Source organism: Rhyacophila brunnea, unplaced genomic scaffold (genome assembly GCF_057557595.1).
Source record: "Rhyacophila brunnea isolate RB1 unplaced genomic scaffold, BYU_Rbru_1.0 scaffold_23, whole genome shotgun sequence".
NCBI classification, from domain to species: domain Eukaryota; kingdom Metazoa; phylum Arthropoda; class Insecta; order Trichoptera; family Rhyacophilidae; genus Rhyacophila; species Rhyacophila brunnea.
Window position 1 is genome coordinate 17574482 of NW_028232893.1, and position 15401 is coordinate 17589882.

A 15401-nucleotide genomic window follows, 5' to 3' on the forward strand; every position below is an offset into this window, starting at 1 on the left:
CACATTCTCGGTGGCCTGTCAGTGTCAGAGACCGAAAATGACATCTCAGGTTAAGAAATATCCTTCCAACAATTAGAACACTACATTCGTATATTTCTAATTTATTGATAATGTTAATCTATCCAATATTTCCGCCAAAACTATATCACCGATTATTGTCGTGATATACATTGATGGTTGTCCGTTTTGACAAAGTTTTGGCGTTTCGGCTAGTCGCACCTGTGCGTGAATGAATACAACATTGTATGGTAGTTCTTAATTATGATTATGTTGGTGTCGAGACGAATTTCCGTGTGTATTGTGCCTAAAGGGTTACCAGTGACACACGAGTCAAAAAGTATTTTGAATAATTTTCTTTGAAAACATAGTTATATGTAAATTTTACCTATTACATTTCGCCGTATCACAATTCACCATGAGCTCAGTGAGCTGTCATACTGAAAAGAAATGGCCATATAGCATTGAGATCAAAAATTGACGCGTTGTTCGTGGAGCATTGCAGACAGTAATGATACAATTCTATCAAATTCGATAAGAACATTAATTTGGTATTGATTAGTATTATATACAGACATTTGATTGGTACGATTTGATACTTACAACTGCCTACAAGAATTTTACATAAATTATACGATATAATCGTATTTCTAATTTACTTACCTACCTACAGGGGGTTCTCGTTATCTGACGGTAATTGGGACTGAAAAAATACCTCTTAAAGCGAATCCACTTAAAACGGGGACCCAAAGTACTTAGTAAATGGGTTTAATTGGGACACATTTAGAAAAGAAAAAGACATGTGAGCACGACAGAAATAGTGTGGGATTGGAAGATTGAAAGTGACAGTTGACGACTGTGAGCTATTGCACTTGTGTTTTTATATTTTTTTTGCATTTTCCTGCAAATTCATAACTGCGGGGACTAGGATAATGAGTACCCCCTGTATTTTCTTCTGGTGATTTTTGTTACCTACCTATTTTTAAGTGTTTTGTTTCAATACTATACAACAGCTCACAGTGAACTGTGATACGGCCAACTGCATACGTCCAAATTTCCGGACATACATATTTCTGTATAGTGTCGAGTCGAAGACTATGTGGATCAAAAATGCTTAAGACTAGAATAAACAAGTTACATAATTGGATTATTACAACCCTTCAAAATATTGATATAACCTAACGATAGTTTTACTTTGGTAATGGCTCGAGTATAGATTCAAGAAATGTATTTCCGTTTATCAACTGAGTTGTCATGATGACAAAATCAACATTTGACTCTTCTTGTTGAGATATAGTTCGTAGCGCGGCTATTTCACTGTAAGTACAACCGCCGATGAAGAAGACAAGGATAACCTTTGGCGATTCGATAATGGAAGAACTGTCACTCAATATTGAGTTTCTCCTGTTTTGGCCCTGCGGTATCGTTTGGAATTCTTCGAGCGTTGGACCCGGTAGCAAACCGAGGACGTCTTGTAAACCTGTAAACCAAAAAAGAAATAGTTCAATAAAAACATCTGACTACGATTTCTACGAAATAATGAGATTACTCGCGGATCCAAACTGCATTTCAGCATCTGAATAGTATCCTGCAGTTGTTTATCCATTTAACCACTTGACTGTTTATCCCGAGCGAGACTCGGGCGCGGATTTACTCTGCATGTTGACGAGCCCGAGTCTCACTCGGGCGTTTTTTTCTCAACTTGCCAGGAATGTTTATCACGAGCTACATTCGGGAAGATACTGCCCGGCAGAGCGGGCCTGAGTATATTACGATTTGTCAATGACTTCATTGTTCATTCATAGTTATTTTTGTGTTAGGTATGTCGCATGTTATTGTAATTTGAATTTAGTTACTTTTGTCATTTTTGAGCACATTTTAGACGTAAGTTCGTAAAAAATAAGTATATATTATTCATACTTATTTAGCTTCATTTTGGTTACCAACCAATACCACCTACGGCGAATAAAGAAAGGCCTACTAGACAGTGCAAAGTATGCTGCTCAGATAGGAATGAAAACGGCAAACGAATACGGAAGGACACGAGATACTACTATCCGGATTGTAATGTAGGGTTGTGTATTGAATATTTCAAAATTTACCCTACCAAAAAAACTTATTAAGTTATTTCCGTAAAATTTAAAACATTGTAAACCTACATACCTATCTGTTGTGATAAAAAGTAAAAAAAAACATGTTAAAAAATTATAATAAAACGTTGAAAGAAAATTTGTCATAAAATTTTAAACATTGTAAATATTGTAAAAAAGTGTTAATTTAATGTGAAAAAAAGTAAAACAAAAAAATATCTGACAATGAATTTCAATTCGCGTTTGAGTCTGAGTATGGACCTAATAGGTTGAGCAAGTGACTAACATCCATTTCTCGTAAAAACAAAAATCTGTTTATATAAACCTACACTCTGTGGAGGACCATATAATCTGATTAGTATAGGACATGGTATGTATAAAAAAAATCCAAGTCATAGTAGATATAACTTAAAAATATTCGTTTATCTATAAAATATCTAAAAGTATGCCATTAAACTATACATAATTTAAGATATTTTATAGATAGAATATTTTTTATCGATTATGGTTTGGTTAGGCAGGGCTTAATGAATTTTATTTTATGTCTGTAATATGCAGGGCTTTTTTTTCCATTTAACGCGGTGGAACGGCGTTCCGGCACCTTTTTTCACGGTTTTATTTCAAAATCAATTAAACGAAAAAATATTTGCGCTTAAGTAATTACAATAATAATTCGTTAAAATGATAAAATAAGGTACAGGTGGAAGCCATTTTGAATGTTGGCGTGTTAGTGTTAGTGAAGTAACCGTATAGTTTAAATAGCAAACATGCGTATGTAACTAGCTTCATACGTATGCTGCGTATTATGATTTTGACAGTTTGACGTTTATCGCATGGCAGCATCTGCGTATATTGTTATTTACGTTTGTTTAGTCAGTTTGTGTTACGATTACGTGTTGTGCAACTATTTTATATATTATTTAGTGCAACACCAAGTTTAAATATGAAAAAAATTTCCTGTTACTTCTCAACCACCGGCAGCGGCGCCGATTCCGCAAATAAAAAGCTCAAAACAGAAACGATGACAGAAGATATGGAAATATCGGTACATGTAGATGTTCCTGAATCATCTCTAGCTGATCTCGGGGATCAAGGTCGAACTCAAAACGATTGGCCAGACTGCTGGTCATTAGATCAAAAAAACGATTTTTGCTCAAAAAACGAATGGTTGAACGTACACAAAATGAAACTTGGCTGCACAATTTGCAGAAACGTTCTGAAAAACTCTTGCGTTTGGTATATGCTCTGAATTCTATTCCCATTTCTTCAAGTGAATGTGATCGGGGGTTTTCGCAAATGAATCTTATTATTACCCCAACAAGAGCTTCGTTAAACACTAAAACAGTTTCGGCACTCTTGTTCATCAAACTCGTGGGACCACCCTTGACACTTTTCGATCCTTCAAAATATGTTGATAGGTGGTTACTTAAAGGAAGACATTCGGCCTTAGACTCTAACACTAAGAAAAGGAATCGAGATGATGTATCAGACGAGAATTAGAAAAAACTTTGGAAATCACTCTAAACTTTTATTCAAGTTCATAAATAAATACATTACATATGTATTTACAATTATATTTTAAAGTTAGTCTTATTTAGTCTTATTTGTACAATATATTTCAAATATAATGTATGTATTTTATTGTTTCTGTAGCTTTGTTTTGACTAAAATAAAAAATTATCGTAAAAATCAACCTTTTTTTGTTCGCTTCGTGGCATAGCTCCTTTAAATTTCATTTAAGTGACATTTGAATATAATTTTATTTAGTAAAAAGCTTGACATGAAGTGAGTTCCGGCACCTTTTTTTTTAAAAAAAAAGCCCTGGTAATATGTATTTTTAATTCAATGAAGACAAATAAGTATGAATGAAAAAGTGTGCACTATTTTTGTCAGATCGTCCATAGCATACTTAAACTATTTTGTTTTGGTTTGGTTTAGCCACGGTTTAATTGATTAATTAGGCAGGGTTTAATAAAATTGAATTTAAAAAACAAACTAACACTATCTGCAAATTGTAATCTTAGTTCAATGATAACAAAATAAGTATGACTGACAAAGTTCAGTGTGAACTATTTATGTCGGATCTTAACAGCCTACCTCCACCTCTCACCACTGCTGTGTGTGTCGCTGAGTTTCAAAACCCGCTATAACACTTTTTCATTATGTTGAGAAAATCAACAAACACTTTTTGAACTAAAAAGGTTTTTGAATATTTCAGTAATGTTATAGTGGGATTTGATAGACACATTGATTTTGCTTCATAAATAACAGTTAATCGTAGCGGCTTTTGAAAGAGGCGATACACTTTTCATGTAGATATTTTAATAACGAATCCAACAATATATATATCTTAATTATTTCAAAAAAGTGTTATAGCGGATTTTGAAATTTACACCTGTATACTTGATTTAATGTAAGTAATACTTACCGAACCATCCTCGATTTTTGCTAAGATGCTCCGCTAATCTGACTGTCAACGGAGTGTAGGTACTGCTGAGGTAACTCTTTTCATCGTTTTCTGATTCTGCTGTTTCATCAGCGGTTAACCTCAAAGCCTGTGAGATAAAATCATATGTAATCAATATTTCAATTCATTATAATATATACAAGAGTATACGTATGTTTACTTTAACATCGAGCGGATTGACTTACGCATGAACAAAGCTTTACATATAATGAACATAACAAATTATAAATTCAAAGCGTTCACGACATGACATAAAATAAGTGTTCATAATTTTTAAAAATAAAAATACAGAGAAATGTGAGTTAATAATACAATAAGTAATAAAATAAGAAATAAAATAAAATAACAAAAATAAAAGTAGATGAAAGGAAGCACACAGAGTGAACTTTGATAGACCCTATCTTAAAAACTTATAAAACAACGTGCAACTAAATTCACCTCACGTAAGTGGAATATATTAATATCCGAAGCGATTTCATTAAACGTGGTTATTGCCCTCCCAATTGGCATTACCAATGGCAGGTTAGTTTTGCACCTTAGAAGAACAAACAACGGATGCCCTCGATTCCTAAGGTAATTATCAGAGACACACAAGCCAACACCACCAAGAGTGGCAGAGTTCACATTTACGCCGCGTATAAGTCTGAAAAAATATGTAGCTAAATAAAGATCCCTTCTAAATTTTAAGCAACAGTATGTAAGCATACCTGAGAGAAAATCAGTCGGATAGAGCCACGGATAATATCCATACAGCCGAAAGTAAAGGAGTCTCAAAAATTTCTATTGGACTCTCCACCATAAGGCTGTACTTCAACTGATGCGGGGTCCAAATGATAGACCCACTCTCAAGTCTGCTTCTAACTAAGGAGTTATAGAGAATTGGAATCTCAAAACCCTGGGACGGTCTAATACCTAGTGAGATTAAAAATCTGTCCAGGATTACAAACCCTAGACTCTGTATGTGAAAATTAAAAGGGTCCTTGTAAACGACCTTGCTTAGATAAAGTCATTGTTTCGTAAACATAAAATGTATAGATTAATATGGTTGAAAAATTAACTCCACCTACATTGCTATTAGGATCATTATTGCAAGTCTCTGTTCTATTCTGCTAATAAACCTGCAGACATTTGCATATTGTGACCTTCAAGTCCAATGCGTAAGGCACTGGCTTCTCATCCGGGGGCTCTAGGTTTGATTCCCAGTGAGGTCACAACATACATGTGATTTTCTGAATGTCTGGATGTTTCTGTTCTACTACATTAAGATTACAATACTGCCACCATAAGGAAAAGGGCAGCTTTTTGATCACATATTGTGTTAGTGTACGGATAACTTAGATGAAATTCTGAACCATGTGTCATAAAGTCAAAAGCAGTATAAAAATCGACATATTGTTTTACATTTGTTGTGCGAAAATGGTAGTTATTTTAAATAAGAAGACAGTATAGATTCATAAGCAAAAACACGGCATATATTGAAAATATACTGGTTTTTGCTTATGCCATAAATCAAAAGATTCAAGCACATTATTGAAAATTTTCATCAGAAAAGTTGAGAAAACGTCGGCAAATAACTGCCTTTTTGCTTATGGGGGCAGTATAATAGGGCCTCATGACCTGTTATTATGTTAAAAAAATATTGTATGCAAACACTTTGTAATTTAAAAAGGGTCATAGTGTTTGTACCTTCCGCAAGACAGCGTACTGCCTGCTCCCTGTTTGCGGCTTCAGTAATCCAGTTTTCTCGAGGTTGCATAAGCTAAGCCAAGTGTTGAGGCCATAAACCTGTACCAATTCCCTCTTGTAATACTCGAGTAGCTTGGGTTTGAGGCCTGACCCTGTCACGCACTGCAGGCACAACAGCCTCAGGACTTTGGTGAGAGGAGCCTTCTGCGCTATCAGGTCCTCGATGAACGTGCACGGCTTCTCTGTGTCCACGCAGTTCAGGAAGTCTTCCTCACACTGGAGCGTGTCGTGAAAATCAAAATCGTCTGTGAACTGATTAATAATACACTTTATTATCAAAAAGTAGCCACATACCACATCAAAATGGAGTTAGGGTGATTATGATGAAAATGATTTATTTTTGCTTCGCTGTTCATCGCTTTTCATTTTTAGTCTCAAATCGTTTGAAAATTTGTTAGATAGGTACCAGCAAACCGCCTTTTGGCTCAGGCGAATACGGAGGATTCACAGGAGAGAAGGGTGGAATACTTTTGTTAGGGGGGGTTGTTTCAGGAGCAACACTTGAAGGTGAATTGATTTATTGAGACACAATAGAAACTACAGATATGAATAGGTACAAAATGTCTTTTATTACACATTGTGTGTGCGTGAAAAAGTATTTGCTGAAGAACACGTCTTCGTAGTTCGACAAGGAGGCCAGAGCTGACTTCAAAAACTATTCAGTTCAATTGAGTCAATGGAATATGGGAGTCATTAACCGAAATCTGTAACCAATTGATTTATGAGCTTCCGCAGCCGGGAGACGTGTCCAAAGTGGTACCGTCATAATAAGAGGGTATTAGTACCTACCTACCTACCTATTCTATTATTTATTTTCGACTATCTTGAGCAAACAAATGCAACAAAAATCTTGAAAAAAATGACATACACATCTACTGACGATTAGAGCATTTCCATAAAATAAGCTCTTAAACAGTGGAGGTTTTAGATACGTGCAGGTCTGAAGCGCTGACAATTTTGGAGGCTGTCTGCTTCATGCAAAACCGACGCTGCTTTAAAAAGTTTTAACAACGCATGACCTGCCTACTACCATGGAAGATCACTGGGCTTTGTCATTATTAATTCTAAATTTCACTTACTTCTTTAATGTATTCTGCGATGGCAGTGTGTGTAGCCAGCGATTGTTTATTTGCGAGCATATACGGCAGTCTCGACACAAATTGTTTTATCTCTTGAACTGACTTATTGTTGTGCCGTTCCTCTAGTTGATTGCTGATTAGACGAGCCTTACGAGATAGTGCTGGGCCAACCTGAATTAGTAAAAAAGGTATGTTACATAATATTATGTTCTGTCCATTTCAGAGGCACAACACCAGGACAATAATAGCAAACATTAATTAAAATCAACTTACAATGCAGTCATACTCCAACACACCTACTTACAAAGTCTTGCTTGATTGCAAATTACTGTAACAGATCAGCAGAAAGTTGAAATGTATGTTGAGTTTTTTTTTTATACTAATACAGTGTCGGACCGTACGGTCAATGGCGTCCATTGTAAGCAAATGGTAACCAAGTTTTTGTGGCCGGAATTGGAAGATTTCGATTTGGAAAACACGTGGTTTCAACAGGATGTGGCCATATGCCAGTGGAAAGGGGTCGATATAGACTTTTTTTTTTTTGTCTGTTCGGTTATGAGGAATACAGCGGAAAACACATTTTGAAACACATTGGCTATTTTCAAAATGTGTTTGCCGCTGTATTCCTCATAACCGAACAGTACCAAAAATACTCAGTATCGAAACTTGTTCCAAAATACTTACTAGTATTTGGAATACTATATAGAGCGTTTGGCGTGCGTATGCGACATAAGTCTCATACTCAATTGGAACTAAAACCAATTCCATATTAGTATTTGAACTATCGGCAATAGAATCTCTAAAAATACTCTGAGCTCTGATTTTTGAAATGTCCCATTTATTATAAAATTTTAAACACATTTAAAATTTATAAGTGGTTTTTCTGTTAGGTTATAATATTCTTGTTCATAAAATTATTAACAATGATTTTTTTTTATTTTAAACAATATGTTTTGAGTGGTTATAACACTCATAACAAGCCTGTACGTCATGTCACCAAGAGGGAATGTGCTGCGACATAAAATTTATGACCTATTTTCACCTGGCGAGCGACTCGCAATGATACCATCACAAGTTTTTTGTAACAAGTTTATTGGGCCACACATACTGAGTATGGGTAGTTTCATCCGAAACTTGAGTACACAAACTGGTGACAGTATTTCCAACTCACTTCTAATGTAGACTGTTAAGATTCAACATAAATAGTGCACACTAAACTTTGTCAGTCATACTTATTTCTTTTCATTCAACTCTGAATACAATTTGCAGATGGTACTGGTAAGTTTTTAAAATTGAATTAAACCCTGCTAAACCAAACCATAATAGCGATCTGACAAAAATAGTGCACACTTTTTAAGTTATACTTATTTGTTTTCATTGAATTAAAATACATATCACAGATGGTGTTGGTTAGTTTTTATAATTCAATTAGCTTTGCCTATACCAAATCATAATCGATAAAAAATTTTCTTTCATCTATAAAATATCTAAAATTATGTATTGTTTAATGCCGTAATTTTAGATATTTTATAGATAAATGAATATATTAGGCAGGGCTTAATTGAATTTTAAAAATTAACAAACACCATCTACACATTGTATTCTTAGTTCAATAAAAAAAAATACGTAAAGTAATAAAGTTTAGTGTGCACAATATTTATGTTGGATCTTAACAGCCTATCGCTCCCATCCACCCATCGCCACTGCTACATGCCATACAGCTCATTAAACACTGGTTTATTGCATGTAAAAATTTGTTTTGGATAACAGATAACAAATTGTAAAAGTTTTGCATGACTAAATTCATTTGAGAAATACTGCACTAAATACAATTATAAAAATGTCAGGTTGCTTCGATAAAAGGTTATCAACTCGACATTAATTTCTGTGAACATAATCTATATATTTAATATATAAAAATCAATATTTGTTTGTTTGTTCGTATTTTATGCGCTGCCATACCGTTCATCCGATTGCGATAAAACTTTGTGAACTTATTGCTTGCACTTGCGCGAAGAGTATAGGCTATATCTTATATATAAAAATGAATGTCTGTCTGTCCCGTATGCGTTCCTACACCATTCATACGATTGCGATGAAATTTTGGAAAGTGGTTGTATGCACACTCGCGAAGGTTTCTGAATTAGAAGAAATCATCATCTTCTTCTTCTTCTTCATTCTATTTTCTTTTATTCGTATGGTTCCTATACCATTCATCCGATTGCGACGAAACTTTCATCAGTTATTGTACGCACACCCGCAAAGGTTTCTAAATTAGAAAAACCATCTTCTTCTTCTTCATTATAATTTCTTTTATTCGTATGGTTCCTATACCATTCATCCAATTGCGATGTAACCTTCGTCAGTTGTTGTGGTAACATCCGCAAAGGTTTCTGAAATAGTACAACCGTCTTCTTCTTCTTCTATTCGTATGCGTTCCTATACCATTCATCCGATTGCAATGAAATTTTGATCAAGTGTTGTGCTCACGCCTGCAAAGGTTTCTGAATTGATACAACTATTTTCTTCTTCTTTTTCTTCTATTCTATCTTCTTCTATTCGTATGTGTTCTTATACCATTCATTTGATTGCGATGAAATTTTGACCAGTTGTTGCGCGCACGCCCGCGAAGGTTTCTGAATTAGTACAATTATCTTCTTTTTCTTCTATTCGAATGCGTTCCTACACCATTCATCCGATTGCAATTAAACTTTGGTGAGTTGTCGTGCGTATGTCCACGAAGATTTCTGAATTAGAAAATTATCTCCTTCTGTTCATCCGATTGCGATGAAACTTTTGTCAGTTGTTGTACGCACACCTGCGAAGGTTTCTAAATTAGTAGTATATAAAATACAAAGTTTGTTGTTTGTTTCTTCCATCCAATTTTGATTTTTTTTTTACTACATATTAATAACATTAATAACGTTTTCATATTTTCTATTAGAATTATTTTCATATTGCCATATTGTATTACACAGATATTTTAATATTAAAAATATAATTACCTCTTATTATTTTTTAAATATCTAAGATAAATATAACCATGAAGCGACCCTGTGCGAAGCCGGGTACTTCAGCTAGTTAATAATATAAAATACAATGTATGTATACTTGTTTTTCCATCAAATTTAGAATTTTTACACATTTGAATAATGTATAAAGTTTGCATATTCTGAATTCAATTTTAAATTTAGTGTTATTTTGTTTGACTTTTACTGCTGTCAGAATTATTCATTTTGACATTATATCAAATCGGGTACTTCAGTAAGTTAAAAAATAAATGACTATGGTGATTGAACGTACCGCGGTGAAATTTTTATCGCGCAGCTCAGCGTAAAGCTCCTCTCCCGAATTCAGAATGATTTTCTTATCCGAGGTCGATGTGTGCGGATTTTGCTGATCTGGATTTGTGAACTTGTGGTCGGGAAATTTTGCCGTAGCACCCTTTATTCCAAACAGTTCATCTGAAAATTAGTAATGGAGTAACGCCATGTATTAATCAATCACCAGATTTATTGCCACCTTGAAGCAATTCTAATTAAACACAGCACTCACTATCGAAAGGAATACATACAGTTTTTATAAATATTTCATGCATAGAATACGTTTCATGTTTTTAACATTAAAATACGACAGAATTGAAAATGAAGCTAATCAGAATTTCCATTGTAGATTTGGACAAAATACATAACTTCGCCACATCAGTTGTTTAAAAAACGTATTCTATATTAAAAAATGGTGAACATAGAGTTTTATAGTTAGTTATTAAGCTGATGTTTAGAAATACGTTGATTTATTTAAAAATCCTTTTTCACACTATCTGGTTACTCAGGGGAAAAGAAGAAACACATATACGCGATATTTAAGTAAGTAAGTAATCTTTTTTCACCATATCTACGCCAGACAATAGCATATAATCTCTTTGGGGATTTTCGTCCATGAATGAGATCACACGATTTTTAGTATTTGTGACAACAAGCACCGAAAAAGTACAAATACATGCGATTTTTGACAAATGCGAGTGATAACATTATAAAGTTTGCCACAAATGAACCTGCAATACGAAACGACTTGTAGCTAATTTAATCATTAGTCTTTCGTTCTTTTCCTTAGTTTCACTTTCATATTTTTAAGTTCTGTCTATATAGATGGCCAACCGGTAACATGTCGGCTTATAATATCATGGGTTAGAATCATGGGTTTGGCAAATTTACATGTTGTTTTCAATGTGTGTTTGGACCCAGAGTATGGGCCAAGTATATTGAACAAGTGCCATTTTTCATTATTGATGTAATGTAATGATGTTTTTTGATGTAAAGACATGCCTTTTTATAGAAAGATTATTTTTCACCAACCTATTAAGCCTTCATAAGTCAACTGCGTAGCAAAGACGCTGGCTAGGTCGATGGACCTATCGAGCAATAGAAGCATGTCCACGCTTCCTTGAGAAGGTCCCTTGGGTCCAGTGGCCTGATCCTCTTTAGTCAGCCGGCAAATGAGATCCCAGACTTGCTTAGCGCACTGCCCCTTGCCCAATACCTTCGGAATGGTACCATACAACTGTTGGACTTGTCTAACGGCCAATGCAGCCTGGTACAGACACGTTGGATCACCGTCCAGGTGGTAATCTCTGAAAGAATAGTGGAGTGTATGCTTAGAATCGGTATAGAAAAGGGCATTCACAGCATTGAAAGAATCTGTACAAAAAATAATCATTTCTTTCCGTTTATTAACATTTTGCTGTGGGCGCATTCAAATAGGGTCAAGGTCATATGCCTGTGAACCGGTGTTGGTACCCTCTAATCTTATATGAATAATAATATGATCACTTCTAAAATATATTACCTGAAGTCATTCTCCAATTGCAACGACAGCAGATCACTATCAAACGGATACACGTTGCATTTGAACTCGTCAATTGTGGTTAAGCTTGAGATGACTTTCCTATTGTCCAGATGCTGTCTGCAGAACTCACTCTTGCGAGGACAAAACAGAAGATGAAAGTCCTTTTGAGGCCCGTTTTGCTTGGTGATGCTGAATATGATATCGGCTACATAGTCCATGAGGTGAATCTTGGGACGGGTGATGAATACAACGTGCTTGACAGAAGGCGGGGGCGACACGCCGGGCTTGAGTGGGTACATAAACGCCATGCCGTGCTCCACCAGCAGAGAATACTGTGCCACTAGACCCACGGGTCCCTCCAGCCATTCATCCCATATGATAGTCTTCAAAATAACATTATTTCATATTAAACATACGTAATTTGAAAACATCTCATGCACACACCCACTAGATACCCTAAGGAACTTGAAGCTATAACCGCTGGATTCACGCCAGTGCACTTTTCCAATTAAGCTACGGGCATCCTATTTAATTACGGCGATTTTAACTAGTAATTCTTACATGAGATATTTATCAAATTGCATTACAATGTTGGCTATCGGTTTTTGTATATTAAATCAAGGTAGGTATCAATTAATTCCTTAACTACTAATCGACGTCACTCTATTATTTAGTTTTTATAGCATTTATTATATTTCATATTAAACCAATTCTAGTTTTTGGGACACGTGACACTAATATATAATTCTGTGATAAGATGCTCAGCGATTCCTTCATTTTGGGATTAGAGTGGAGGGGGTGTTTTGCAGGTACTCGTGTCACACCATTATTTAGCAGTAAAAACAAAAAAATCAGCTTGACATTATTCTTTTCTCTGCAAATACAGTAAATCCTCGACTTAAGTTATTAATTTTCATGTAAGTCAAAAAATCGTATAATTCGAATAAAACTTGAAATCATGGAATTTTTAAAATAATATATGTTAGTTTCAAAAGATAGGTGAAAATAATGGACCTACATGCATTTAAGAAAACACCTCTAATCCTCGTTTTTTATGATTATTGCTGGAGTCTTGATAAAATTCATACCTCCCTCTGTATCTCCAATGACAGCCTCACATGTCACTTTGATGTGTAGTTTATTACGACCTTTAAATTTTTGAAACCATCCAGGCTTTTTTTGTCATGTAACGCGGTGGAACGGCGTTCTGGCACCGTTTTTCATGGAATTTTTAACGTTTCAAAATCAATTAGATGAAACAATGTTCGCGCTTACATAATTAATCCATATTTATATAATTCGTCAAAATGATAAGATATGGTATTGTTATGGATGTGGATGAATTCAAAATTGGCGCTCTCATGAGGTGACAAGTGAGAAGTGGACTCGTCCATGTTCCCATTGGTCACTCGATGTATGCACACTTTTGTTCATCAAACTCGTTGCACCACCTTTGACACTTTTCGATCCCTCAAAATACGTTGATCAGTGGTTACTCAGAGGAAGACATTCGGCCATAGACACTAAGGCAGCGCTACACTACGCGGAAATACAATACATTTTATTATATATAATTTGCCGTCATCGGACACATTACGCGGAAGATCAGTTGTCTTACTGTTGTTGGATTTATTATTATGGACACAAGAACATTAGGGTTATTTTTTTAAAGGGCTAACAACGGTTTTGTTATTTTTTCGTTGGTTTGCCTGGTAAAGCGTTCCAAGGTCCACTATCTTTCTCTGAATTATTACCAACCGCTAGCCGAGGTTGAAAAGATTATTTTTTAGCCAAGAAAGGTGTAGCCCTTAGTACCTGAACCTTAAATTACGATTCTGTTCTATTGATATTTTAGATGTTTCTGATTATTTATAGGTTTCCAATGGGGAATTCCGGCATTAATTTCGATGTGTAGATTTGGTATCAACACAAACTGCAACAAGTCAACTCTATCGATGAGATTTTGTACGCATTCACAAAACACATGTAACTTAAAGTACCATTCAGGAAGCCAGAAGTCAAACCAGGACTTGGTTGACCTTGTACAGGATGGAGAGATAGTGTTGAGTTGAAAATAATGACCTTGGGCATCCAAAACTGGAAGGAAGCGGCTTTGGACAGACCTGGATGAAGGCAGATGCTGGAGGAGGCCAAGACCCACATACGGTTTTAGCATCAGGAAGAAGAAGAAATAAAGATTATTTACAAACATTCAAAATATTTTTATTATCATGTTTTGTTAGTAATACGCCGCGAGTGGAAAACATGTGATTTGCTGGATTGTATTTTACTTCATCAGAAGCACCGTGAATATATGGTCTCGTGGAAAGTTGTTTGGACTAAAGCAATCAAAGTTGTACCTATTTGTATTTGTCCAAACTTACGTTTTGTTAACAATGTCCGCAGGTGTAAACATGGGTTGAGTTTCAAACAAATGTTTGTTTGTTTAAAAACAATTAGGTAGGTATATAATTTGTTTGCAAGCAGATGTATATTGGTCTGCAGAAGGCGTAAATCAATGCGTGAAAATTTTCTGTGGTGGATAGTTTGGATGTACTTCATGTGAACAAAATATTTTTTAGCCAATAAATAACTAAGTAGGTATCTGATTCAAAGGCAACAAAAAGAGATTATTACCATTGGACCTTCAAAGCGCTGTAGATGGTCCAAAAGCTCATTTCTTGATGATTCTTGGAGTAAAGCCACATTTAGACGCCCCCCAGCAAGATGAGAAGTCATGTTTACGATATTTTGAAACGATTGAAATGTCAGTTCTGTCCATAGATAATATGTTCTGTCACTTGTCAGATTTTTGACGTTTAGTAGCTATTATACTTTAAGGTTAACGGGTGAAATTTTTATAAGTCAACACAAAACTTAAATTAGCTGGGGTTACTTAGTATTACACTTTATTATTTTTATTTTGTCAGTACAAACAAAATTATATTCTGAATATGAATTTTACAAGGAATAGAAATACAAATTTTAACAAATGTGGCTGGTTTCAATCCAAGGTCTTTTTTTCTAGAGATGAGCAACCAATGGCAACCATGACATTTCATGGGTCGGTGGTTGCCGTTAAATTGAACTGAATTAATTGTCATTTGTTTAATTCATCGACACCCTAAGATACTAATTATGTACCATTGTTAATAATATTCAATCGGTGTGATTTCG

General features: G+C 35.0%; 1 protein-coding gene across 1 annotated transcript; it reads right to left on the reverse strand.

The window, feature by feature from the left end:
* Positions 1-422: 422 nt before the first annotated feature.
* Positions 423-15000, reverse strand: car (vacuolar protein sorting-associated protein 33A). The gene is made up of 8 exons (XM_085950632.1): positions 14862-15000; positions 12225-12607; positions 11735-12009; positions 10683-10843; positions 7380-7550; positions 6241-6552; positions 4516-4642; positions 423-1477 (listed from the first exon to the last, which is right to left on the reverse strand). Exons 1-8 carry the CDS (start codon positions 14961-14963, stop codon positions 1188-1190), a joined length of 1821 nt encoding a protein of 606 aa, XP_085806758.1. The 5' UTR covers positions 14964-15000; the 3' UTR covers positions 423-1187.
* Between the last annotated feature and the right edge of the window lie 401 nt (positions 15001-15401).